The 26432-nt window shown below is 42.3% G+C and overlaps 1 protein-coding gene across 3 annotated transcripts in view; it reads left to right on the plus strand.

Annotated features, from left to right (window-relative positions):
• Nucleotides 1–16596, plus strand: part of LOC128302889 (protein alan shepard) — a 207014-nt gene extending 190418 nt beyond the window's left edge. For 2 of the 3 annotated variants that reach the window (XM_053039736.1, XM_053039738.1), the window contains 6 exons: nucleotides 4476–4534; nucleotides 4807–4931; nucleotides 12282–12423; nucleotides 12494–12861; nucleotides 12935–13105; nucleotides 13192–16596. In XM_053039736.1, the coding sequence (XP_052895696.1) occupies nucleotides 4476–4534; nucleotides 4807–4931; nucleotides 12282–12423; nucleotides 12494–12861; nucleotides 12935–13105; nucleotides 13192–13362 (1036 nt within the window). In that variant the 3' untranslated portion in view covers nucleotides 13363–16596. The remainder of the gene's footprint in view (nucleotides 1–4475; nucleotides 4535–4806; nucleotides 4932–12281; nucleotides 12424–12493; nucleotides 12862–12934; nucleotides 13106–13191) is intronic. The other variant, XM_053039737.1, reaches the window with a different exon arrangement.
• Nucleotides 16597–26432: the final 9836 nt, after the last annotated feature.

Consider the following 26432-nt stretch of genomic DNA (forward strand, 5'->3'; position numbering starts at 1 on the left):
GTGCGGATTTCCGGCACCAAATCTGGCAGTAGGCTCTGAGCTCCCCCCTCAAACCTTCCCCCCCCCCACCCTCCGGCTTGTGGAACAATAACTCTAAATGAGTTTTCTTCTCGCCCCTCACGGGGGGAAAACTCTTTCCCCATCCTCGCTTTTCGCGTCATTTGGTCGTTAATATTTGGACCGCTCGTCTCCCGTTCCGTTACAGTAATGAGTAGGGGAAGGCAAACCCGGTAACGACCACAAGGATATACACGGCCGCTCATTTTACCCGATAGCGACAACCATCTCCAGGCCCTGCCTTGTGGTGAAAAGCCCTGCCCTTTGCACGAGAGACGACCGAATGGCCGCAAATCCCACAATCAATCTTTTATTCATGCGAAGCATGGAAATTATGCCATGCTGTGTTGTTGCCGCTACCGAACGCCGTACGACGTTGAATCCGGTTTGCTCTGCTCTCGTCGTAGATGCTGTTCACTGCATTTCGCAAGGGCACAATATATTCCGATACACTGTCAGCAAACCGGGCCGGTTTCTTGGAGAAAAAAAATCATAGACCAGCGGAAGAACTGTGCGTGAACAACGACGTGGCTTTTCCCTGCCCCCCGGAGCAGTGGGAAAGTGTCCGTCCTTTTTTTTTTTGGTTTTGGGCTTGGAAGGTGACTCGATATCTCATCGATATTTCATACCACACGTAGTTAGGAATTCGTGACGGTCCCCCCTTTTCGTTGTGTTGCGCTCGTTCGCACAAACGTCCGTGAAAAATCACTAAAAATCGTTCAGCGAAGGATCTTTTGGCCATTTTTATCTATTTGTTTCTGCGGGGGCAGGAAGAAACGGGGGCTTAATATTCCGCGCTCGAATCTCGATTTTTATTGATGGCCTTATCATCCCTTTTGCTGCAGTTATATGGGGCGTGTTTTTTTTTTTGGCCATTTTACTAATATTCGCTCCCAAAAGTCAACTCACGCACGCCCTCGCTCCTCCCCGACATCACCTCTTGGCCTCTGTCCCCTTATGCTGGCGGTATTAATTTGGTAAAACTTCATTATTATGCTCCGTAGCATATTGTGATTGTTTGGGAATGTTTGATGGTAGATGGTGGACGAATAAGGACGAACAATAGGCAGAGGGCCTGTACCTAGCCCAACGGTAACGAGATAAATTGGGTTTCTCTTTGCAAAAGGTGGAAAAGGACACGCGGACACGCTGCGCTAAGTGAGCAATGTTTTCCTACTTGTTAATACATATTTCCGGGCTGTAATTGATCGGGAGACAGCATCGTACATGTTGCGATGTGATTTCATCCGTATGGTTTGAATTGTATGCTTTATGAAATTTATAAAGATATGTCACAAACGCAAAAAAAGGCTCGATAAAAGCCACATGGTCACGTATTGTGGAAGCCTTCCTCTCTCCCTTCCAATCAGGAGGTCAATCATTCCCTGGATGCGCACACATACTAAGAGCCTCACTTCCGTCCTTGTTCCGTGCTGTCACTTTGCGATAAACGATGGACAGGAAAACGAACCTTCACGGATGGCTGCCGTAGATGCTGCTGCTGTTAATAATGATAGCCTTTTGATGACGCGATGGCTCCCAACGCGTGCAGGAAGCACTGAACCTTCCAGGAAGCCACAGAATGTAAGACCCGCTATAATTAGCTAGTTGGCACTCGTCATTCGCTGTCGGTTTTTTTGTGTGTGTGTGCCCGATCGCATCATTGCCGTTCGGTGGTGCGGTGCGTTGGATGCTGTGTCATGCGAAACCAATAACGTCGGTACGTGTCGTCCTGCAGAAACGGATCAATAAATAATCGCTCTGTATGTGATTGCTGACGGATGTGTAAATGTGGATTTTTTGTTTTGTGTTTAGTCTATTTTTGGCCAGTTTCATTGCTATTTTATGCGCAAAGTCTTACACAACTACCCTAGCTGGCTAATGTGCATATGGATTGCATACTTTTAGGCGGATTTGTTCGCTTCTATCAAGATTGTTATTTTTCCTAACTGAAAATGCCTTTATAGGTTAATCTGATTTTAAATACAACTTTGTTATTCGTCACTAAATGTAATAATTATTCGTCTTTAGTAAAATAATCCTTCTCAAATGTGTAACTGACTAATGTGCATATGGATTGCATACTTTTAGGCGGATTTGTCTGCTCCTATCAAGAGTGCTTTTTTTTCCTAACTGGAAATGCCTTTATGGCTTAATCCAGTTTTAAAAGCATCTTTGTTATACTTCACGAAATGTAATAATTAATCCTTTTTAGTAAAATACATCCTTCTCAAATGTTTAACCCAGAACTGAGTAATGAGCATATGGATTGCATACTTTTAGGCGGATTTGTCTGCTCCTATCCAGAGTGCTATTTTTCCTAACTGCAAATGCCTTTATAGGTTAATCCAGTTTTAAATACATCTTTGTTATTCTTCACAAAATGTAATTATCAATCGTTTTTAGTAAAATACACCCTTCTCAAATGTTTAACGCAGATCTGACTAATGTGTATGTAGATTGCATACTTTTAGGCGGATTTGTCTGCTCCTATCAAGAGTGCTATTTTTCCTAACTGGAAATGTCTTTATCGATTGAACCAGTTTTAAATGCATCTTTCTTATATATCCTTCTCAAATGTTTAAACGCCTTCAAACGCAAGCATTGTAGATCTAAGAAAATCATTCTTACACAGAAGCTGCAGAGAAATCAACGTCTTCTACCAGGACGTCCCTTCCATCTACGCTCATCATCCATCCACAGGATTCGATTTTTTTTCCTACCCATCGTTAGTCATATACCCGTTCCGCCAGGGAAATGGGTGGTAGTTGCTGCCCACTATTATGTTGAGTTGTTTATTGTTTTGTTCTGCTGTGTGCAGTCTGCTCGCTAATTTGCATTATTTTTCCACTGAGCTTTTCCACCACCACTGCGCGTTCGGTATTTGTATTTCATTTTCTTTACGTTATGCGCAGTACGGTTCCGCGTCCACGTTTATGTTTTTCCTGGTGTGTTTCTTTTTTTTTGTTTTTTGTATATGGTATTTGCATCCATTTTGTTCTTTCGTTTCACTAATGCACTGTGGTGCACTTGTGCACTTTGTTTCGACGTCCGGTCGGGTAGGGTTTCACCATATCACCATTGTTGCACCACGTGTCCTTTTGCTTCCCCGCTTTCGCTGTTAAGCAACGAAACAATGATAAAGTGTGTGTGTGTGTGTGGCCGTGTGTTTATGCTTCCTTAAGCACGGGCCACCAGACCAGTGCACCGATTCGTCGCATTTCGGTTCGAAATAGGATACGCTTAATTATCAAACCTCTTTCGGAGGGGGAAACGGGCACACCGTTTCGGTTTACCGTTCCCAAACCGGTGCAATTGTTTATGGGACCCCGAAAGGATATAAAGGAGCGCGATACACGGGGAACCGGGAGTTGTGGGGATGATGGGGTGGAGCAGTACGCCTAACGAGTTCCTCCGTAGTGGTCGCTGGCGAGAAAAACTCACCTCCTCTCACCGTTCCTTCTGGTGGCCCTGGATATAGCGGAGGCGGTCAGCCTGGATGGGCCGTGAATTTTGCTACCGGAAATTGTTTACACTTTCAAGTACATCGCTCCAAAATTAATTTCCCATTCTGTTTTCCCCTGTTGCCTCCCCAAGCTTCAGCAAAGCGTGCTTCCTTGATCCTTTTTTTTCACAATTTCACTTCCTGTGTGCTTTTGGTTTTATCCTCCACATTTTCCAAAGCCTGTTTTTTTTTATTTAACGCTTTTCCCAAACCACTGAAACACCTCACGTGTTACGGTTCCGTGCGTTTCTACGTGTTTTTTTTTGTTTTGTTTGTTTGTCACATACCGTTTTCCCGAGATTTCAGCTGTATTTATATGCACTTCTTTTTCTGTCGTGTCGTGTAAAAAAAAAACACAAAAACGTGTCGTCCAGTCAGTCTGTTTTTGTCGCCCTAAATTAAAGCCCTTTGCTCAACGGTACGCCTGCAGTACGTGCGCCCAATTCCCTTGCGGCGAATGAGTCGGGGCCTAATGGTGAACGATAATGATGTATTGTGATGTGGGAGCAAGAGGGAGGACGGAACACACAGAACACTGTTTGCCATTAATTATTGTCCAATCGTTATTCGATAAATTCACGTGCACAACTTCTTGCACGGGAGGATATAAATATTTCCAGCTACCGAATGGGGAACTGTCCCAACTGAAGTGGCATATCATGTTTTTTTTGTTATGAGTAAAAATAAATCGTTGAAATAGGAAAAATGATTTATGATTAGCAAAAAAAAAAAATCACGCACAATTAGGATATTATCGTTGATATTATAATGTTGGGTGATCCCTGGGTTAAAATATCAAATCGATCGTAATAGTTTGGGAGGAGGATTTGGGCACTATATTACTGATGCATATAAACTCACTCATCTGCTGCAATTAATTATCAAATCATTCTTGTTTTCTTCTCTTGCGCAGGTATGGTAACATCATCTCTACAAAGGCAATATTAGATAAAACAACAAACAAGTGTAAAGGTAAGACTACTGTCACAAACAGTTCGAACGTTTGGGTATTTTGTAACCTACCTTAAAAGTTATTCAAAGCAAAACAGCCAATTTAGCACCGTAAATAACCAATTTGTAGCAATATGGCTTCTCGCAGAGAGGAGCCCCCAAACCATGACAGCCAGATCGATGATTTTCATTAATTTTTCCATCCATTCTCGCTCTCGTTCTCGTTCTCTCTCTCACACACACACAAATTTTGTGTTTTCTTTCCCGTTTTTTTCATTCTCCACCTCAACCAGGATACGGATTTGTTGACTTCGAGTCGCCATCGTGTGCCGAGGGTGCCGTCAAAGGGCTTCAAGCGAAGGGCATCCAAGCTCAGATGGCCAAAGTGGGTATCTGGGTGCTACATAGGCCGGCCATTGTACGTTTGTTTGCATGCAAGTAATACTTACACCTCCCCCTTCCCCCTCAGTACCTTTTTACTCTCTTGTTAGAAGACAACCCGTTTCTCTAGCTTAAATTAAACAAAACAAACAAAAAAAAATCACACACCCCACAACAACTACAACAATCAAGAAAACAAAACGCCATAACACCATAACACGCCTAACAGTGACGGACGGGTTTAAAGAAACCGCATCAAACTTACCGCCTACCCCCGGCTCCATCTAAACACACACAAACACCCACGTACAGGACACAACACTTACATCACAAAACCATGGAATTGCCATTGGAATTAGACCAATGGGACGTTTTGACATGCGACTAAATGGGAAACCAAAACCAAGTAATTAACCACGACCACAGCGACCGCACAAACGACCCAAAAGTCCTGCTACGACTTTTTACCTTCATTTTGTGCCTTCCTAAAACTTTGTTTTGCTTTGTATTGCTGTGTTTTCCATTTGTTTCCCTCATTTTCCATTGTTTCTTTGGTTCGACAGCCAAGCTGCTATGTTTGCTTGGTGTTAATTATTTCTTGAAGTGTTGTTTCGTGTTTTATTCTAATTTTTTATAAGAGTTTTCCATCTTTCTTTCCAATCAAAGATGATGCGTGTAATTGATACACAATTAGAACTGTTTTTTAAGTGAAGAAAACTGTTTTATTTTGCTACAATATTCATTTAGCTTCTTGTTGAGCAAATCACAAATTCAAGTCATAACCATCATTTCATCAGTGCTTTAAAAAGTATTCTTTGGAATATGAAAAATATTTCATTACCTTACATACTTTCTCTTTTACTTTCGTTTTTTTCTAAATTTTCCAAATCTTTCCCCCCCCCCCCCCCCCTCCCGATCCGTTACGTCATTCCTCGGAACAGGCATGACGGGTTTACATTCATAACCCAAACAGCAAATCAAAGCAAATCCCGAAAACGGTGAAGAAGCTGCCAAAAAGAACTCATCTCAACGTGTGAGCAAACAGTCACAAACGCGTTTTGAATGCTTTATTTGTAAGCAAATTTTCACTCTCATTTCTTTCGCGTGGCATGCAACAACGCAGCGCAACAAAACCAAAACAAAATAAAAAACGGAGATTGTACATCCTTTTTGCTGCGTGGTGGGGCCAAAAAACAAAATCTCCAAGGCTAAGCTAAAACGCTAAAAACATCCCTGAACTCGACCGCGGCTAGCCGTGATTTGGAAAAGTTTCAATAAGACGCCTAACCATAAAAAAAGACGAACGTCCTCAACAAACACGAGGTTGTGTTTGAGGCGGAGAAAAAGTTTACCCCACTTTCCCCACCCAAACCCCGCAAACCGACACCGAAGCGAACTTCCGGTTTGAGGTATTCTGATCCTTGTTTCGCAGTTGTTGTTGTTGTTGTTTTGTAGTATTTTTTTAACATATACTTACACCCCACCGCCCAAGCAAACTTGTTCCTGCTGGGCGGCCAAGCGGGTTGGAACCGAATGCAATGTACAAAAGCCGGAAAGGCCGTTGCCGTTGATTATGTTTAACCAATTTCTCCTAGGTGATGAAAATGCTTCAGCTTGTCTTCTCTGTTTCCTCTTGAAGCTTTCCTTCTTGCATTTTTTTTTTTGGGCTGAGCAGCCCGACGCGGTGTGTGTACACGAAAGCAAACGAAGCACGGCAAAGAAGTTTAAACGAGTTAATAATTAATATTACACTTCAATGAAATTTCAATGCATACAACCCCCATCCTTGAAAGGGTGGGGTTGCTCGATCGAATGGGGTCAAAGTTCATGAACCGTGTGTTTTTGTTTTACCGTATGCCTGTTAATGTGCTACGGGGAAACCCTGTTGAACCAGTTCCTCAATAAGAAGCAATGGAAAACTTTTGGAGTATGCTTCCGATCTAACCTTCCTTTGGCCTGTTTCTTTTTGTTTTCTCTATTCTGAAAAATGTTCACTTCATTTCATTAAATCAAAACAATTTTAAAAAAAACAAGCAACACAATTTAGGAGAAACAAAAAAAAAATACACCAACTTTTACACACAAACGAGCTACAGAACTACATACACAATTCCATCGATCGAAGGAACCCGACATTGTATTGCTATTTGTATAAAATATGTGAATTGGCACCAAAAAAAATAACCAAGCAACCCTGTCATATACACCACCGCCTACTAACCTTTACCCGCGGGAGACTGGAATCGAAGTAACTGACTCGAAGTACTAACAATGAAATGCAGCTAATAGGCAGCAGCTCAGTGTGAATATGTTTTGCTCGTCCATTTTAACAAACAATTTCCCCCTCCCCCACCACCCCACACATGTTTGTTTTCATCGCTCACAATGTCTAACTTTAACATACTCCAAGCAGAGCTAACCATTATGTAGATTGTTTCGTGTGTTTTCTTGTTTTTTTTTCTCTTAATTAGTTTTCGTTTCCAACTTTTCTGCAAACTTTACCACCAATTATTTGGGGTTTGTTTGTTTTTCTTTTTGTTTTCGTTGTGCGATGATATCCTTCCATACATTCCGCCTTTTATGACGTTTTTTTTGTTTTGTTTGGAGGGTTAGTTCTTTGTTTGTACTAAGAAGCTTGGACAGTTTAGAACAAAGCAAAAAAAAAACATTATACATAGGACGTATATACCCACACACACACACACTCACGAATCTACTCTACTATTTGGACCATCTTCAAGGCGGCCTAACGGCCAGTTTAAGGGCATTATGTAGAGAGAAGAAACCATCTTCAGCTGTTTCTCCTTCAGCGACGCTGTCGGTCCTGTGTGCGCGTGTGTCTGTGTGTGTGTGTGTTTGTTTGATAGAAACGAGATACAAAAAATCCCCCCCCCCTATAGAATAGAGAGTTAAATCTTACCCCCCGTCAAAAACTTTATCCTCCCGCCCCTCCCCCCAACACCCACCCCCTTTTCCACCGTTTGTTGCATAGTCGATTTGTCCAACCCCCGTATAGTATCCTAGCGCCTAGTATAGAGGTTGAATTGTTGCTCCAATGCGGTTCATTATGATCTTAGTGCGCGCTACACTCCCGTCAGCTAGTGGGAGCAGCGGCTGGTGTTGACTAGCGGACAGAGATAGTGTTTGCTCTTTCGTTCTGTTTTGGTTTGTACGTTACATTACCACCTCGTGTTAATAGTGCCCACAAAAAAAAAATCCCCCCGGCAACAACTCCCGGTTGCCCCTGCTGCAGGACACCTAGTTGTAGTGTTTGTAGTGTGCGAGGTTCTTAAACAATTTCCCAGTCCAGTTCGATACTCGTCCTCGATTTCCACCACCACCGTCCTCTGTTTGCGCGTTACGCACGAGCGTCACGCCATCCGCTGTAGTTGTCTATTGTTTTTCCCGTTATCTTGTACTAAAGTGACCAATATGTTTACTACAGTAGTTTATTGTTACTGATATTGTCGACTAGACAAATGCTGCAAATCCTGACACCATCTACCAGCTCGTGGGGCGTGTGACGCCTATTTTCATGCAAGGGTTTTAATATTGTTTCGGCATTCCACCAACATCAACTTTCGTTGTTTTGGGGAGGAGTAAAACAATAGCAAAACTTGTGTTTAAAATACTATTGTTGCGCACATACAAAAAAATCGCTAAACATTTATGAAACGTTCCCGGACGGCCACGTGCAACCATCTTAGTCGTAATCATTTTACGAGAAACGATAAAAAATTACACGATTTGCATCTTTGCACACACCCCCGTTCCTGTCCCGGTCCCGGGTGGGTGTTATTTTCTTCCGATTTCCGGGCTTTTCCGGAAGCTCGGGTTGCTTTATGGTGTGTGTTTGTAACCTACCTACCCCTTTTTTTACAGCGCCAGCTGCAAATGAGCTTTTGAGAGCCGGACATGGGTGTAGTTTGCTGGCGTAATAAATGCTAGTAGCTGGATGGCAATAAACTGCAGACGAACACACACCTCCGCCACCGATTTTTGCGATTCATTGTTTCTGCCATGTTTCCGACGTTTATTTAATGTCCGTTTTACAGGATGAAGCGCTGGAACTTGCCGCTTTGCTGCTTGTTTTTTTCCCGGTTTTTACATCATGACCGGTTTATTTATCAATTTTCAACCCTCCGATACAAAACGGGAATGGGAACGGATGCAGGGGTTTTGGAAGAAGCAGGCGAAAGGACAGTAAAACCGGGAAATCGGTTTGTCAACACTTTTTAGTAGCCCTTCCTTAAGCTGGTTGGATTAAATGCAGCACCGTTGTTTTATGCCTTACCTTCACCATTTCCACGCAACAACATCAAAACGGGTGACATTTGACACCCGTGTTAATGGGGGGGGAAATGCTGTTGTACTAAAACAACAACGATGATTGTCAAAGATGAAATAAAAAAACACAAAATGGTTTACCATTTTCATTGCCAAACATCCCGGGATTTTTGTTTTTCTTTCGTCCCCTAAGTGAACGTCCAGTATCTTTGTCCCTCATCTTTTCTTTTCCAAAATATCCGTTTGCTTCAGTCAGAAGTCGTCAGTAGTAGACCGAATCCTCCGCTCCCTGTTTGCAGCAGTAGTACCGTAAAACAGTGTGCCAATCCAATCCGTTTCGTTCGTTCGCTAGTGTATAGTACTTAAGTACAGTGGTTTTCATCTCAGCAGCTCTCCGTACCGTTTCGTTCCCGTTTGTTGGTTGTGTTCCCTTTATTTTCAACGCTTTTTCCCCAAATAGGCCTGATAGTATCAACCAACGAGCTTTTTTCTACTCTACTTTACTCTCTAGTAGCCAACAAGTTCTCTAGTCTAGTTCGTATCCCGTATTGTGTATTTTTTTTTTTTTTGGTATTGTTCTGTTGTTGTACCCTGGAAGGAAGAGACGCGATTAGGTTGTGTCCCCGTTCGCCCCCAACTCAGCCGGAATTTGATTGCACAGAATTAATTGCGAACCAAAGTTTGTTGTACATAGCGATATATCGAACCAAAACATTAGGATGAAAAGTCGCAAAACAAATTTTTTTTCAAAAACAATCTACATATTCGTGTACAGGTAACAACCATGTATGTTTTTGAGGCCCGTCCTGCTATTGCCTCCGCTATCCGCTATATATAGCCGACGCGATGCAGCAAGCGTGGCTATTCTACTACTAGTGCTACTACTTATTCGTACTAAACCAGAACAGCATACGGTATGAAACGCAGCGAATACACAGTATTAACACAATCTAATCGAATGCTAACTTCATGTAAATCACAGCTCACAATAAATATATATTGTACAATTCTCCCCCCTTGCTCCCTTCTTCGTTCCCCTTTTTCTCAGTGGCTCAGTCCCTTTCGAGCCGCGTGCCAAACGCATTTGTTAGCCCCCATTTCGGTATGCCCAGTGCTCATGTCAAATGGTGCAACATATGTTGGGCTAACAGTCAATTTGTTGATATTTGCGATTCGATCGTTCGTTCGTACGCTCGCTTACGGCTCGCTAACCGGAATGTACAAATGGAAGAAGTAACGTAAAAGAAATCAGCGTGTTGTGGCCTTACGACCGTAGGCCCATTACTACTTGTAGTGGTTTGAATAGCTTTAGTCATGTTTTTTTTTCTTAATTCCAGTTAAGTTAAGTACAGTGTTACCAAGTTTACCTAGTACCTTGTGTTGTTTTACTTCATTTAGCATTGTATTCACCACAGAATTGATTGATAGAAAAGTTAAAAAAGTCGTTATTTAAAGCTAGTCTTTTGCAGTAATGGTTTTGCGCAGTAAACAAAACACCTAGAGGAGCGCCGTACGAGCGAAAGAACTTGCTGTACCATCGTAAATAAGCTGTTGTATAGTGATAAACTATTTTACTTATCTTTCTCTCTGTCTCTCTCTCTCTGCCTCATACACACACCCACAACTCTCTGTATAATATTGCCCTCGTTGTTTGTTTGTTTGTTTGTTTTATCTTAAACTTAACCAAACCAAAACTTTTGTAAACTAGCTAGCTCTAGCGGCATCTTGTTTGCTATCATATATTTACCATCTACCAAAACAAACAACAATTTTTAAAATAATAATAATTAAAAAAAAAAAAACGTGCATAGTGAGCCGGCCAATCATACACCAATTATCAATTAAGAAAGTATACAGTTTTCGAAGCGTGTAAGCGTAGTAGGCATCAGGAGAAATATCGCGTTATCCCCCATTTTGCGTAACTCGGTTCGAGGCTAGTTCTTCTACTTTGGTCTAGTGTGTACCGCGCGCTATTCGGACTTGCGGATGCTACCATTCAGGATTTGTCCAGCGTTACTCCCCCACCCCCCAAACCAGCGTTACCCTAGGTTCCCTTAGGAATTCTCTTCGGTGGTCTCTCTTTTATCTTTTGCGTGTAGGCCTTTTCGAAACACCGTTCGCGCAAGAACCGGATGACTGCTCCGTTCAATTTTTCCACCTCACTTAATTCCTACTGTCTTAATGTTCATCCCGGCTTGTTTCATTTCACAAATATATACCAACAACAACAAAAATACTCCATTCTAGACAGCTCATCAAACATTAAAATGGCCGTTTTTGGTGCTGTTATTGCTTGTCCGCGTTGGCTCTACGAATGTTCTGGCGGGAATGTTAACCTATCGAGTGGAGTGGAACGGTGAAAGCAAAACAAGCAAAAAACGAACGAATATGTAACCTTCGTCCTTAACTTCAACATTACCCCAATTGATGAACCAGAACAGCAAAAGTTGTGAAGGAAAATTGTTATCAAACTACTGCTCTCTTCTTCGTAAGCATAATCTCATTCATTCGCATTCGCATCTTTTCATTCGGCGACCATATATGTGTGTGCCTCTCGTCTGTTCAGTCACACATTCTTCTACTGTCTCTGTCCGTCCATAATGCGCCATTCCCCCTTCTAGCCCACCAAAAACCACCCCGCCCCCCCTCTCTACTCTTATAAACGTATATCAAATCAGACCAGTAAAAGTATTTCAAAAAAAAAAGACCACTCGCCTCCTTCAAAAAAAAAAAAACCCCCCAAACAAGAAACGAGAAACAGCAGCTTGCGTATACGCAACGAAAAAGAGAGAGAGCTTCGCGCAGGCAGACGGGCAATTTGGAAAACCGAACTAATGAATTTTCTTCTCTTCCCTTTCCCGTTGTTTATGTTTGTGGTGTATTAACGCAAAAAAAAAAAACACTTTCCTACTTAAAACGGAAAAACGCACACACAATCCTTCCATTTTTCAATGTACACTCTCACACTACGCCGTGTTTAAAACATCACCCACACACACACACACACTTAATGCCATACGCAAACTGCTCCGAAACGATATGACGCATTCTTCAACGCACGGAATCGCTGGACCCCGCGATGGTGGTGCCGGCTGAGCAGCAACAGGAACAGGATCCTACCAATCTGTACATCGCGAATCTTCCCTTGAACTACAAAGAGACGGACGTTGAAAATCTGCTGTCCAAGTACGGCCAGGTCATCTCGACCCGAATTCTGCGCGATCAGAATGCACAGTCGAAAGGTGAGCGGTCACGAACGGTGTGAGCAAAGCATCTCGCGTCCATCACTAATGTTATCATCTTCCATTGCAGGTGTCGGCTTTGCACGGATGGAATCACGGGACAAGTGTGAACAGATTATTCAGATTTTCAACGGTACACAGTTGCCGGGCGCCAAGGAACCGCTGCTGGTGAAGTTTGCCGACGGTGGCTCGAAGAAGAAGAACCCGTTCAAGAGCCCGGATCCGAACACGCGAACCTGGCGCGAGGGTGCGGAAGGTATACCGGTTACCTACGATCCGAACATGCAGCAGAACGGAATCGGTGTCAATGTCGGTACGCACATCAACATGCCGTACAGAGGGTTCAGTACACCGCAGGTCGGAGGCTATGCCGTGCCCGGTTCCCAGTGGGTGCCAAGCTACATGATGACACAGGCGATTGCACCGGTCGAGGAGCAGGTATGCGAGCGGGGATGGTGACATTTTTTTTAAACCGATCCATTTGTAACGTGGAATCGTTTCGCCCTTGTAGCAATACGTTCAGGTTCCCGCTTCTCACCTGAGCGTGGGTACACCGTACAAGACGGATGGTGTGACGCCGGTGCAGCCACGCGGTGTCTCGATGATCATGTCCAGTGATAATCCAGCAGCCGTCCAGTACGGCATGATGCCACAGCTGGCAACACTGCAGATTGGCTCCTCGGTACGTCCGTTACGCTGCTGCACACGTGGAAACAAACATGTGCATAATATAACCGTTTTTGTTTTGCATTATCCTTTTTTTTTTAGCCGATCCTATCTCTCCCGCAGCAGCAGTACATCAGCCCAACCTATCCGTACTATCCGACCCATCCGACGTCGGTAATCCACACGCTCCAGATGGGCGATACGGAACAGGCAAGCACAGCCGCTTCACCCGACGAAGCATACACCACGCAGTATCAGCACGCTCCGAAGTAGATCTTTACACCGACAGCAGAGATCACACCCCGGATGAGCCAGCCAGCCCTCCCGTAGCCAAGACACACCATCACCACCACCACCACCAACAACAACAACAACCACATCCGTCACCATCTTTGAAAAAAGCAACATGAAAGGGTAACATGAATGAATGATCGATATCCGTGATCGACAGCCACTAGCAGCGTGTGTGTGTGTGTGCAACACAAAACAACAAACCCAGCTCCTTCGTCTTTTTTACCGCACGCGGTGAGTTAGATTGCGGTAATCCGACAAACGCGTACACCTTGATCAAACGCTTCAACGTCGTTTTTGCGTGTGGTAGGCGGCGCCACGTCTAGCAGAGCCAATGTTTCTTCACACAAACGAAGAGTCGCGTGTATATTGCTAACTAAACGTGTAGCATCGCAACCAGAATCGAGCAGACATTTACAGTGTCCTCCTACCACACCGAATCGATAGGACGTCCATAGATGCATCATTGCCAGGAAATGATAATTTGTAACATCACAAGGAAGAAATACATCACATTCTTGCGCATAAGGATAGTAAGACTACAAGCAACCAATACATCACACGTATGATCTGCTTACGAAATGTAAGTGCACTCGATTCTTGCATGATCATTCAAGCAAGCATCGAGAAATACCAAATAAGACGCGAGATAAAGGTAGACAATGCTGGGCTGGGAACCAACGGCCACACTCAGAGATTATTGGAAGCGCCACCGAACACACAGTGCACGGAAAGTGCACTGCGAATGGTAGAGAACAGTCTGTCCCGCATCATGGTAGGCCAAATGAATTAAGATACCTCAAACTGAACGATAACGGTTCGATTGAAGTTGCAAGTCGAACTCGCTCGAGACCGCTGGTGAATGTGCAATTTACCGTGCAAAGTGTGCAAGAGAGAGAGAGAGAGAGAGCTGATATGTTTTTTAAGCGAGCAGCAATGCGTACGAACGAATAACCTAAACGAGTTTAACGAGAAGTGAGAACATGAATGGTAAAAAGCGATAAGACACGAACCTCACGAACCCAGTGGCTGTAGATCGTCCCCATGCACCCGAATGACTGATGATTAGCACTTTACCTGTTTTTTCTTTTTGATTGCATAGTAGACGAAACTAATAATTGGAGCGTTTGCATAGGTGAACACACTCACACACGCACTGGAACATTTCTCTCTGAGGCTGCCATAAAATGTAGCACATTTGAACCTGTTCGCAAACTCATTTGTTTGCAGTCCCGTTTGCAATCTGTGCAAATCGTAATTCAAGTGGTCGTTCGAATGTATTTTGGCATCACTTCATGCTCCTCAGTTGAGGTGGTTTAGCAGAGGATAATAGCACTGCTGTTGCCACGTTGCGATATGGGGAAAGTTTGGACGAAATGTTGCAATCGTGCCTGATCGTGCACGAAGACTGTCAAAGTGATCACCAGTGGGTACGCAAAACAAGAACTGTGTTGTAAATCGATATAAAAGGCATACCCGAAGGGTAACGAAGCTTAGCCTTTATATGATCATCCAAAGAAGAATAAGAAGAAAAATGAGAAAAGAAAAAAGGCTTAGAACACGGAAAGCCTTTGCACTAAACCCGATGCAAAGTCTTCGAATTGTAACGGGAACGATCGTGTTTTTTCCCCCAATTAATATTGCGAAAGGAAGCGTACAGCGTGTCGATCTTACTTGCAAAACGGTAGTGGTTAGGCTACTCCCGGTGTGTGTGTACGTGTTTGGCATATTTTGCCAACCACAACCAACAACCAACAACCCCTTTTTCCCGCAACCCTAGGGCAAACAAAACGAGGGCGGGTGTGCGATTGCGTTTTACAAATCCACCATACGCCTCCGTTTTCGTTCTGTTTTGTTTTTGTGGGAATTTGTTCTTTCCCTGCCGGATGGATGTGTTGCTCGATTTTAGTAGAGTTAATTTTAATTTATTGTTTTCTTTATTTTTGTTTTCCATTCCCTGGGAAATGTGTTTTTTTTTGTCTTTGTTAATTTAAAGCGAAAAGTAAGGAAGTAGCTGGGAAGGGAAATGCATTAGTGTAAGACGATAATGGGATGGGATGGGACGATTCGTAGGGAATGGGGGCAGAGGGAAGCTCGAAAGTGATGTGCGGATCGCATCTAGGCAAATGAAGAAAGGCGCTGAGGGCGCAGTCTGAGAGCGGAAGCTGAAAGCGTAAGAACTAGTTTATATTTTAGTCTCGTAGAACGAATGATTTAATTGCGAAGAATCAGGAGACAAAAAGGGGATCCTGCTCATTGGTCGAAGATAATGATACACTCGTTTGTTTGTGGCATGCAAACCTCAATGATGGAGAGGGACGATTTAGTCGAAAGTGTTGGGCGCGAGAAGGAGTAGATCAATCGAAAAAAAAAAACGCGAAACTCGAAAGCAGTAGAGTCAATCCCCCGCGACAACACGGATATGCGCGCCCATTACGTGCTAGCTTGATAAGATTAGTTTTTAGGAGTGTTTAGTACGTTAAGTAGGATTTTTCGAAGGACTCCCCACACTCTTCCCTCGTGGTGCGCTTTAGTGCACGTTATTGTTTTTCTCCCCTGCGTTCCACTGATTATTACAATTCCTTATCACACTCTTCCATGTTCGCAATGCCCCACCTAGCGTGGGTGCGGGGTGTGGCATTCCGCAATTGATTGTTATATTTTCTTCTTCTCAATTTGGTCACATTCTGCGTACTGTTTCAGCAGCGCGCTTGATACCGTTTGTTTTTTGTTTCTGTTTGTCCTTGGTGTGATTGTGATAGCGCATAAAAGCCGATGAAAATGAAAATCAGTTCTTTGCGGAAAAATGAATCTAAAGCGAAGGCTCTAACGATCCGTAGACGTGAGATCTAGTGCAAAACGGAAAGCATGGATTGAATTGTGCAAATGAAAAGCTTCCAAAAACATTTCACACTGACCATTTGTGTGTACGTTGTCGAACGACGCGTGTCACTTCCCTCTTTTTTTGTTTTGTTTTCGTGCACTTCATGCCCGGCACCGTTGCAAGCAATCGCTTGCATCCGGGGCCAGAATATATAAGATCAGATACGGGCCAGAGATCAATTTTCCAAGCTCTCCTTCCCCTTGAACAGTGGGTGTTTGATTAGTAGTGAGTGAATTCGGATGAGCTTCATCCAAAAAGTAAGGGACGCGATGTCCAAGGCGCAGCGCGTAACAAAATGGCGGATAATAAACGGATCATGAGTAGAACGAGAATCGTACTCGGCTCGAGGCGTCCCTTAAGCATGGCAAACTAATGAGAAAATGCAGCGCTGGTGCCAGCAGCCGCTTTTGAAAATTACTTTTGTTTGGTGAGATATTATTACTTTCTTTAAAGTGTAATCGTAGTGCAATGTTTTCTTTTCCACTGTGCAACGGAGAAGAAAACAATATCGCATATGAAAAAAAAGCTGTGTTGCGCATGGTTTGATTTGTACAGCCAAAATTGAAAGGAGTAAGTTTTCTTTTTTACTTTATTTGTTTTATTATTTATTACTTTTCACCTTCTTACTGTGTTTTTTTTTTCTTCTTTTTTTTTATTTTCAGTTTCACTACTACTGCTTCGACACTGAAGCGTAAATTCCGCAACCGTGTGAGTGACATGTCATTGTGGCGAAAAAGAAAAGAAAAATTGTGCCTTTTTCACAATTTGTCATTATTGCTAGTTTGCATTGAAAATGTTTCCACTAAAACGTTCCGTTTTGTTCTGCAGGTGAATGAAAACTTTCGCATGAAAACTCGCATGAGCGTGAGCAACCGTAAAGTGCATGATAGACGAGAGAAAAAAAAAGGAATATATTCATTATCCATCGATACGAACAATGATTTGAACACGCAACATGAACAATACAATTGAAAACAGATTATACATGAAAAACGCTAAGAGCAAAACCAAGGCCGCACGGAACAGAAATTGACAAAACAAAAAAGGTGCGCGCAACCCGAAACGGATAACAAAACGCAAACGCGATTGTGTAGCAGCGGCACACAACATAGAATACAAAACTGGGTTGGTGGCAGAATGCTGAAATGGTTACAACAACAAAAACCAAAAATGCAAAGTAACATACTTTTTCTACACAAATATTTTTGAAAGTCCCTTTTTCCAGTTGTTGAATTTTCATTGAAACTAATGGAGAAGGTAGCAAGCAGAAGAAGAAGCACAGTTTACAACAAATAAAATGCATATTCGAGAGGCTAAGGAACTGAAGAATGCGAGCAAATAAGAACACGCTTAACAAAACAAAAGGAAAACATACAAACACTCACACACATACTCAATATTCAACATCTAACTGTCGAACCGTTGATCGTTTATGGTAAAACGAGGAATGAGCTGTTTGGTTGGAGCATAAATACATCTTGGGACATCGGCTACGTAACGTTACATTGAAGTATCAACTCTTCCCACCACACACACAATCTCTCCGTATCTCTTGCCTGTAACCCAATTGCCAGTGTTTAGTGTGCCACCGAAATGAACGTACCAAAGCATAATGCAAAGCTATTCCGTTAACGCGTTAAAAGGGGAAAAAACAGTTTCACGTACGCAGCTTCGACGAAATGTAATCACAACCTATAATCACATACTACAAACACGCAACTATATAATCACGTATAGGAATAAATGAAACGAATTGCAAGTGTAAGCGAACCCTACGCGGGTCGTATGGCTGGAGCAAAACATAAGAAAAGAGAGCAACAAAACGTAACATTATAGCGCAAACAGCACAGCACGAACGGCCAAAGGACGATCTAGGAAAACGAAGTAAAAAAAAATGAAATGGAATATTATGCTTATTTATAGAACACAAGTTGACACTTTGCCTGCCGCGGCTGCGCCACGATGCAACCCATTGCCCCCTGTATGCGCTGGTAACGGCTAGCGTCGTCGGTGCACGTAAGCTATGTGATAATATGTTTCAATGCTGTGATACAGAGTAATAGTCTCGCCCGCACTACTCGTTTGCCGCAACCAACGATAATTTAGTAGAATCTTGCTAATATCGCATTCGCTATTATCAATTGTTTTGCTTAATTTCATACGAAACGTTGGCCTTTGCTAGTGGGGGTGGGGGGGTAAAAAAGAAGATCACCACTAGTGAAATTTATTTATTAATCAAATTACGAAATTAATCAATTTTCTTTGTCTTACACTAGGACACTCACCCTCCTCCTTACTCCCCATTGCATTGTAAATGTTCGTTAGTTCATAACTATCTAAATATATCTAGTTATTCGCAATTATTAGCGCAACATTACACCGGAAAGACTGATACCTTCGCTGCGCGCAGCAAATGGTCAGCCGCTTCTTTCGTGTTCTTTCTCCGGAACACTGCTCGGATAAGCTTTTTAGGGTCTTATAAGGGAAAACCCCCCTATTTTTGTTAGTTTGTCTTTTTCTTCTTTTATGTCGGCGATTTGCGTACTATCCCAGAAGAAAAACGGTATACTATTGTGAATACTATTGTAATACTGCTGTACAAAGTATATAACCAGTCGCAGTTGTGTCTGCAAAAAACGTGTTTCACTAGAACGCTATACGGAAGCTCTCATCCCGTTGATACCTTCAGGCGTTTTTACCTCCCTTTTATTTACCCTACGCTAACGCCTTCCCTAACGCTTTCCCAACGAATAAGTGCATTAATGCATTAGTACTGTCATTTCGGTGTATACGAAAACCCAGGATGTGGGGGTGGGTGTAAAAGAGGTTATCCGTTTCGTTCAACTACCTAATGACATCACTCTTCACAAGACTCAAAAAAAAAAGGGAAAAACACGCGTAAAATGTATACAATACTATAACGACGACTCGAAACCGATCGTAGTACATGATCATGTAGACATGTAGAGTTAAAAAGTAACAAACAATCAAACACAAGCAGACGATCGGTAGGGGAGACTCGAGTTCCGTGTTGCCCACATGTTGTTGTTTGACAGGATAACGCAAGGACGCGTTGTGCGTGTGTATTTAAACAAACTGAGCTGTGTGTGTGTGTGTGTGGAGTGTGTTTAGTCGTCTTAAAACCAAAACCCTGCAAGATCGTCCTGCATCGTCGTGAAGTTAAAGTAGAACAAACCGGAGTGCTGTTTTGGGTGTAAAACGGTGTAATTAGGTAGACGAGCCATGTGTAGGTGTGCGTGTTGGTGTATTTAGAGGAGATTAGCTCGCTCATTCCTGAAAACAAAAGGGAAAATCAAAGACAGAACAGTTTCCTCACTTGTAAGGGTGGCGTTTGCGTTTAGATTGCCGTACGTTGCCCGCGCTGGCATTGGCACGGTTTAGGAGGACTGGACATTCGTTAGAATAGTACTGATTTAGTAGAAATCTTCCAACAACAACAAACAAAAAAAGGGTCAAGAAACGGTAAAGACGCAACCATGAGCCAGCAGGTGAAAACATCATAATCAAACAGCTCTGATTTAGTCGCATTAGACTACACTGCTACGGTGTAAAGGCCTCCGCCGTATTCGTACATGAAGATTTCTTGCGTCACAGCATCTAGTAGTCACATACAAACGAGGGAAGAAGAAAAAGCAGGGCGGAAAATACAAACAAAACAAACGAGAATTATAGCAGAGTGGCACGGTTTCTTGCACGGTGATTTTTTCGAACCATTTTTACCTTTTACCATTTAAAGAAAAAGGGTGGGGAATAGGAACGAGCTGACGCGCAAACAGTGAATGTGAAAGTAAGCGGCCACAGTTGCATAGTTGCAAAAGGGAATGGAATCACCAGAATTACGCCACGCCAGGTTACAAATTTTCCAACCACAAGACAAACACAAACCGAATAAGTAAACGAACATACAAAAATCAGGAGGCCACAGCGGCGTAATGGGGCGCGGTACGGGTGTGTTTATGTGGCGGGGTTTTAGCTAGGGTGACACCCCACACTCCGTAGGAGATGTTTCGCGACACAAGCAGCAGCAGCAGCAGCAGCAGCAGTAGTAGTCGCTTTAGTCGAGATTTAGTCGAGAGCGCGGTACAGACCGCCCCCGGTACACACTCCTTGGTGGGTTTTTTGTGGTTTTTTGACTTTTTATTAGCACGCTCTAGCAGAGAACAGGGAGGCGTAGTAGAAACAGTAGTGCAAAGCGCCAGGGCTAGACAAAAGCGCCCACAACGGTTCATAGTATCGTGTAGTGTAGTATTGTCTTTAAGCGTGCGTGTGTGTGTGTGTATGTAGCATTTCGAGGTGGCAGGTAGTAGTTCGCTAGGCAAGTAGACAAAATACTAGGTTCTGTACTACTAAAAGCATGTAGGAAAGAGATAGAGAAGAATATAAGGACAACCCATCATCTTCACAACGGTTTTCGCCGTTGCCGTTCTACCCAATCCACCGTCACTGGTAAGTGGAAAAAGGAGGTGTAAGAGGAGAGTGTGTTTAATGTAAAGTATATACATGAGTACGAAGCGTAAACTTCCATTCAGGATGCACTAGTCTGACAAATTTCTTTCTTTCTTTGTTGTATCTCTTTTATCACCTCTTTCTCTCTCTCTCTCTGTCCCTCCCTCTAGCCCTCTTATTGGCATCTCTTGGTAATGTGTTGTACTAGAATCATTGACAGTGGTAGTGTCTGGAAACTATTGAAAGTACTGCGAGTAGCGCAAAGTTGTTGTTATTGATCCAATTTTGTGGTTGGATGGTGTTAGCGTTTGACTTGATGGGTGCCGTAAGCGTAAGAGTTTTAAATTTCCCTTTTGTGTTTGTTTTTATTGTTGATGGATTAACAAATTACAAATCTTTCGAATTTTCTTTGACAATCTTTTTTATTTTCGATATCATCTATATCATCGTGGTGACATTGTTTGTGTTATTGTTTCAAAAACTAATGTTTCGAAATGAAGCAGAAAACAAAACTCTTTGAAAAATCACTTCAGCTTGAGAAAATTAACTAAAGCCACGGGGGTTAGCGAAAAGATGCGAAAGACAAATGTTTTACAAATAAAAAAAAATGTACGAACGTAGCAAACAAACATATAGGAAAGCGAGAAAGGGGAGAAATGAAAGCAGTAAAACGAAGATTAGTTTATAACAGATGAAAAGCAAAAATAGGAAAAAAGGGAGACTCGCGCAAAAATAATTAAGCAAAAGAAAACAAATGAAATGAATACATGATTCCATGCGAAGGATACTATTTAAAGAAAGACAAAACAACTGTCAACCACACCTAACAACCATAACAAAATGAGAGAGAACAAAAACGTAAAGCAAACACGAGATAATGTAATAAAACAAAAGGGTAGGAATGTGGGAAATGAGGGCAAAAGCCTGAAATATGGAAACTGTGTCGTAGAATAGGAAAACCAAAACCAAATCCACTCGAGCGCGAGGCATTTCGTCATGAAGGAAGAAGAGATAGTAAAAACAGTGTTGCGGTGCATAACACCCACACACATCCACACACCCACAGGATTAAGTAGCTGAAATGAAATGAAACGATGCAAACCGTGTAGTAGTTTTACTAGGCTTAAGAGAGGAAGAAAAATAAGACGGAGAAGAATAAAACACACACACACACAAAATGAAACTCTTAGGCGTATTTATAGAGCATGTAAAGTTTAAGGTAGATGTGGAATGGCATACGATATTGGCTAAAATCGGCTAATACACACACGCACACATACAATACGCGTGCAGGGCGTGTAAGGCGCCGCGCGACGAAACGATGGCGGATGGGGGATTGATTGATGCAACATTCGGAAGTAGGAAGTCACTACGTAGTAAATGGCCGTGGTGGCGCACGTCAGAAAGTGTATGTGTATGTGTGCGTGCGTGTGTAAGCGCACGTTCTTTGGAAAAGGAAATGTCTGCGGGGTCTACATCAGACACGGGAGACGAGCTGTGTGGGGCTTATAGGGTTAAAACAATGAAATGAAATTTTTGCTAGTTTTTAAGGACATATTTAGGGTAAAAAATTGTTTAGAATTTAAAAACACAGTGAGCAAGAAACGAGAGAAAAAAAATACCAGACAAACAACTCAATGTAGTAGCGAGAAAAGAAGTTTGCTTATAAAAGCTTTCCCCCCCTCCCCAACCGTTCGAACTTTCAACGATTGCATTTCATGAGGTTCCGAGGTGCATGATGCAGTTTCATTCGCGACATAAATCGACGATCGGGAAGGAACATGTTGTTTAGCAATGTTTTTTTTTTGTTCCTTTTCTTCCACACAACACCCCCTTATCTACACCGCTTGGAGAGGAAAAGCTTGGAGGAAAACGAATATTTAAAGCAAATGATGTGTACATGATAGAGTAACAAAATTACGAACGGGTGGAAAATCAAGCGATCTTAAACGATTTGTGTTTGTTCAACTAGGACACCAGTGTGTGTTTCCCAATTTTTTTGGTATCGTTTTTCGCTAACACTGTAAAGGCAAATAGATGAAATGGAACGTAACAAAACAAACACTAAAACTGACGCGATCTTGGGGTGAGGAATGGCGTAAAGTAAAAAAGAAAACATAACAAACCGATAGCAAGCCTCAACAATCGTAATTCTTCCTGCTACACACTACACACAGAAAAGAAAACGCAGTTTGAAGTAAACAAAATCAGGAATTTTTCATACACAAAGATGAAGAAACGCGCAAGAACGAACACGCACGCGGCTCTCGGAAAAAGAAAAAAAAATAACCGGAACATTGTGCGTAGAAAAACGAAGAAGAAAGTGAAAGAATTTTCCCACTTTTCCTAACTCGATTTCCTCCATCAACATGAAGATTTTATGCGAACACTCTGCTACTCATCCTTTACCTATCGCAGCATGCTGTGGTGGTTAACTAACACGTGTGCGCAATCCATTCGAAGTTTGGTCGTGTATGTGTGTGTGCGCGCGCGCAGTCTTGCGAAAGAAGCGAAAGGCAGGTGTGTAGAACCCTAAATGCCCATGGATACTAGCGCTCGGGAGGGGGGGGGTAGAGGAGTATATCACACACATACAGACACACGAACACACACACAAACACACCGGTGCGCTCGTATATTACCATATTAGAAGAAAAATTTAAAATGCGAACGGGGCTTCCACCTTCGGTTCTGTTTTATACATGATGAACAAAATGGCGGAACGAATGTGCGTTTCCGGTTTGATGAAACAAGCCACAGCGAAACGGGACATGCTGCAAGGCAGGAACACTGTGTACTAGTGTGTCAAAACTTGTTGTTTTTTTTTCGTTTCCTAAACCATCTAGTGCGCTTTGCCAATTTTGTTTCATGGTTTTTTTTTCGCTTGCACACATGCACACACAAACATACACACTCACATACACAACTTTGCATTACATTGCAACCTGATAGTGCTTTTGGCGACATAGCCGAGCTTCCGGGCCTCGGGCTGTTGAAAAAGTGGTAGAGGAAGACCGTTGCAGTATCACACACTGCAGTGCTAAATGTGGCGCCATTAAGAATTCACAACACACCGACATACAGTTACACAATGCCATGCATGCGCACCACGGATGCGTGAAAGAAGCAGATGGACGGAGGGAGCTGAAAACTTATTTTTGGTCTTTATTTTCGAATCGCTTAGTACGTAAGGATGTTAAATGAAAGTAGCAGTAAGTGAACAAAAAAAAGCAAGAAACATGCAAAACAAAATGATCATGTTTTTGTTTTCCCCCGTCGGCCGGAAGAACGCCGGTTTAGATGGGTAAAACCGTTGAAAAGAACACATACACGAACCGATAAACGCTCACAGATTAGGTAAAACCACAACATACCAATGTGTCGTGGCTTAGGAATGGAAGAAAAAGCAAATGCGCTGGAAAACGAGCTGTAGATGGGAGAGCAAATAAGAAAATAATAATTTAAAAACAAAAACTGATTTACAACAACTAGTGGCTAGAAAACGGCACGACGAGACGACATACACGATCAGAAGCTAAAACTAAAGTGAGATAAATACCAGCTCACCGAAAACCGGAAGCCGGTGCTGAATAGTTTTCACGATAAGTAGTCAGGTGGACACAGATGAAAATCCAAAAGTTAAGATGTTAGTAGCAGCGTGTCGCGATGTAGACACGGTAAAATGGAGGGGACAGAAGAAATCACGCATACTGTTGTAAGCGGAATAGTAGATGATGAAACTGAGCAGCTGAACGGAATGGAGAAACAAAACAAACAACAAAATGATATAAAAACTCAACAAAAAAAACCACAAACAGATGAAAATGCAAACAAAAAAACACGAAATGGTAGTAGAAAACAAAAAACAAAATGCAGATTGAAACGTTGTAGTCTGTAAGATGGTGTTGACAGTGAAAAAAAGGGGGGAAAGAAACAAAACAGATGAAAACGAAAAAAAAAAAACAGAACCTTTAGCTTCTAAGTAAGATGACGAAAATGAAAAACAAGAAAGCAGAACACGCACTCACAGAAAACTAGCTTTTAAGAGTAAAAACAGACAAAAAAAGAAAAACAAACTGAAGCTGAAAATATGGAATGAGTAAATTTGCGGCACGGAATAAAAGGAGAAAGTAAATGGTCACATTGTTGGTTTTTTTGTGCTCATGTTTTTTTTTGTATAAAGCCCATTGTATGAGTAAGGTACGATGCATTTACTTCAAATTAATTCTTCTGGTGTAGTGATTACCCATGGTCCTGCTCTGGCTAAAGTGACTCCAAACTCCGAAGAAAATTATCCGTTCGTTCGCTCGGGAATCTACAGAATTGTAGGAATCATAATTAACCCATACCCACAAATATCGAAAAACTGATTCCGATTCAATCGTTCAAATATGTGATGCAGTTTCCGTCTTTTATTTTACGGCGCAGATCACAACTTTGATGGTACCCTGCAGTTCTGGACGAATGCAATGGTTATGTTGACCCGATGCTTCTGATGATTTTAAATGGTCGATTGCGGCAATTCCGGGTTTCGACGGTTTTAATTGCACCTATATTTTCATGAATTGGTTCCAAAAATTTTCGGGAATGGAATTCGGTTTGGGTGCGTCGATAATGATGGTTCTTCCGATGTTAGCTAAGACACGAAACGCTCCACCTAGGGAGATTAGTGTGTACTAACAATATGTCAGTTGGGAAGTTTATCCGGAATTCACGGAATAACTAACCAACACATACGACTCGACAGATGGTCCAAAACAACAATGTAAAAACGGTACCATGTCCGTACCAAAGTCAGTTATCGTTCGGTTGAAAGAACGCCTTTGGAATTCAAAGACTTTTAACGTCATAGTTATCGTTCTGCAATCTGACGAGGAGTTTCCATCCAATCGTCGATCGAAGACAAAGGTAGTAAAATAATGATAAACGTGTGCATTGTACCCAGTAACCAGGAAGAGTCCATGATTGTAGAATCCAACTTCGGTTGTGATATTCCTAAAAATCAATAACTCGAACCTTGATGGTTGTGTAGTTGAATCAGAAACCCTGTAATTTCTGCAATTCGTTGCACGAATTGCACCGCAAGGCAAACTTTTCGACGGAACTCCACACCCCTGTTTGGCCATTATATAATGAAAAAAATATATTTATATTTAACACACAAATTTGAATTACTTGAATTAATTGAATTAAATTTCGTGGAAAATGTATTAAATCGTACATAATTTATAATTGTTTCACAAACTCGGTTGCTCTTCCCTGCAACTGTCACTGTCACTTGTGAAACAACCCCAAATGACAATTTGACAGCATGAAAAACAGGGCAAAACTGACAGGATCGGATTTTGGTTCGCCTTGAATCAAAATCCGATCTTCTACCAGTGAGACGCGAGAGCGATATGACGAGATGAGAGCAATGAGAGCTTGAAATTGTGAGAACCAAAACAAGTGAGAAAAAAACTGTGAACGAAAAAAAAGTCCGGGATATTGAATTTCTGTGGCCGTGCGTGTGTGTATCAATCATCGTTTGTTTTTTGGAGTCCTCCTTAGCATCGTAGAGATTTTATAGAAGAGAAGCCTGTAAAGAAGAGAGAATAGAGAATATATTTATTTTTATTTGAAGGGACTTACCTGTACATTATCGTCCGAACGAGGTACCATGAGCTTAGCAATCCAGTATCATTTACGCTAGACCACTCAG

Source organism: Anopheles moucheti, chromosome 3, assembly GCF_943734755.1.
Source record: "Anopheles moucheti chromosome 3, idAnoMoucSN_F20_07, whole genome shotgun sequence".
NCBI classification, from domain to species: domain Eukaryota; kingdom Metazoa; phylum Arthropoda; class Insecta; order Diptera; family Culicidae; genus Anopheles; species Anopheles moucheti.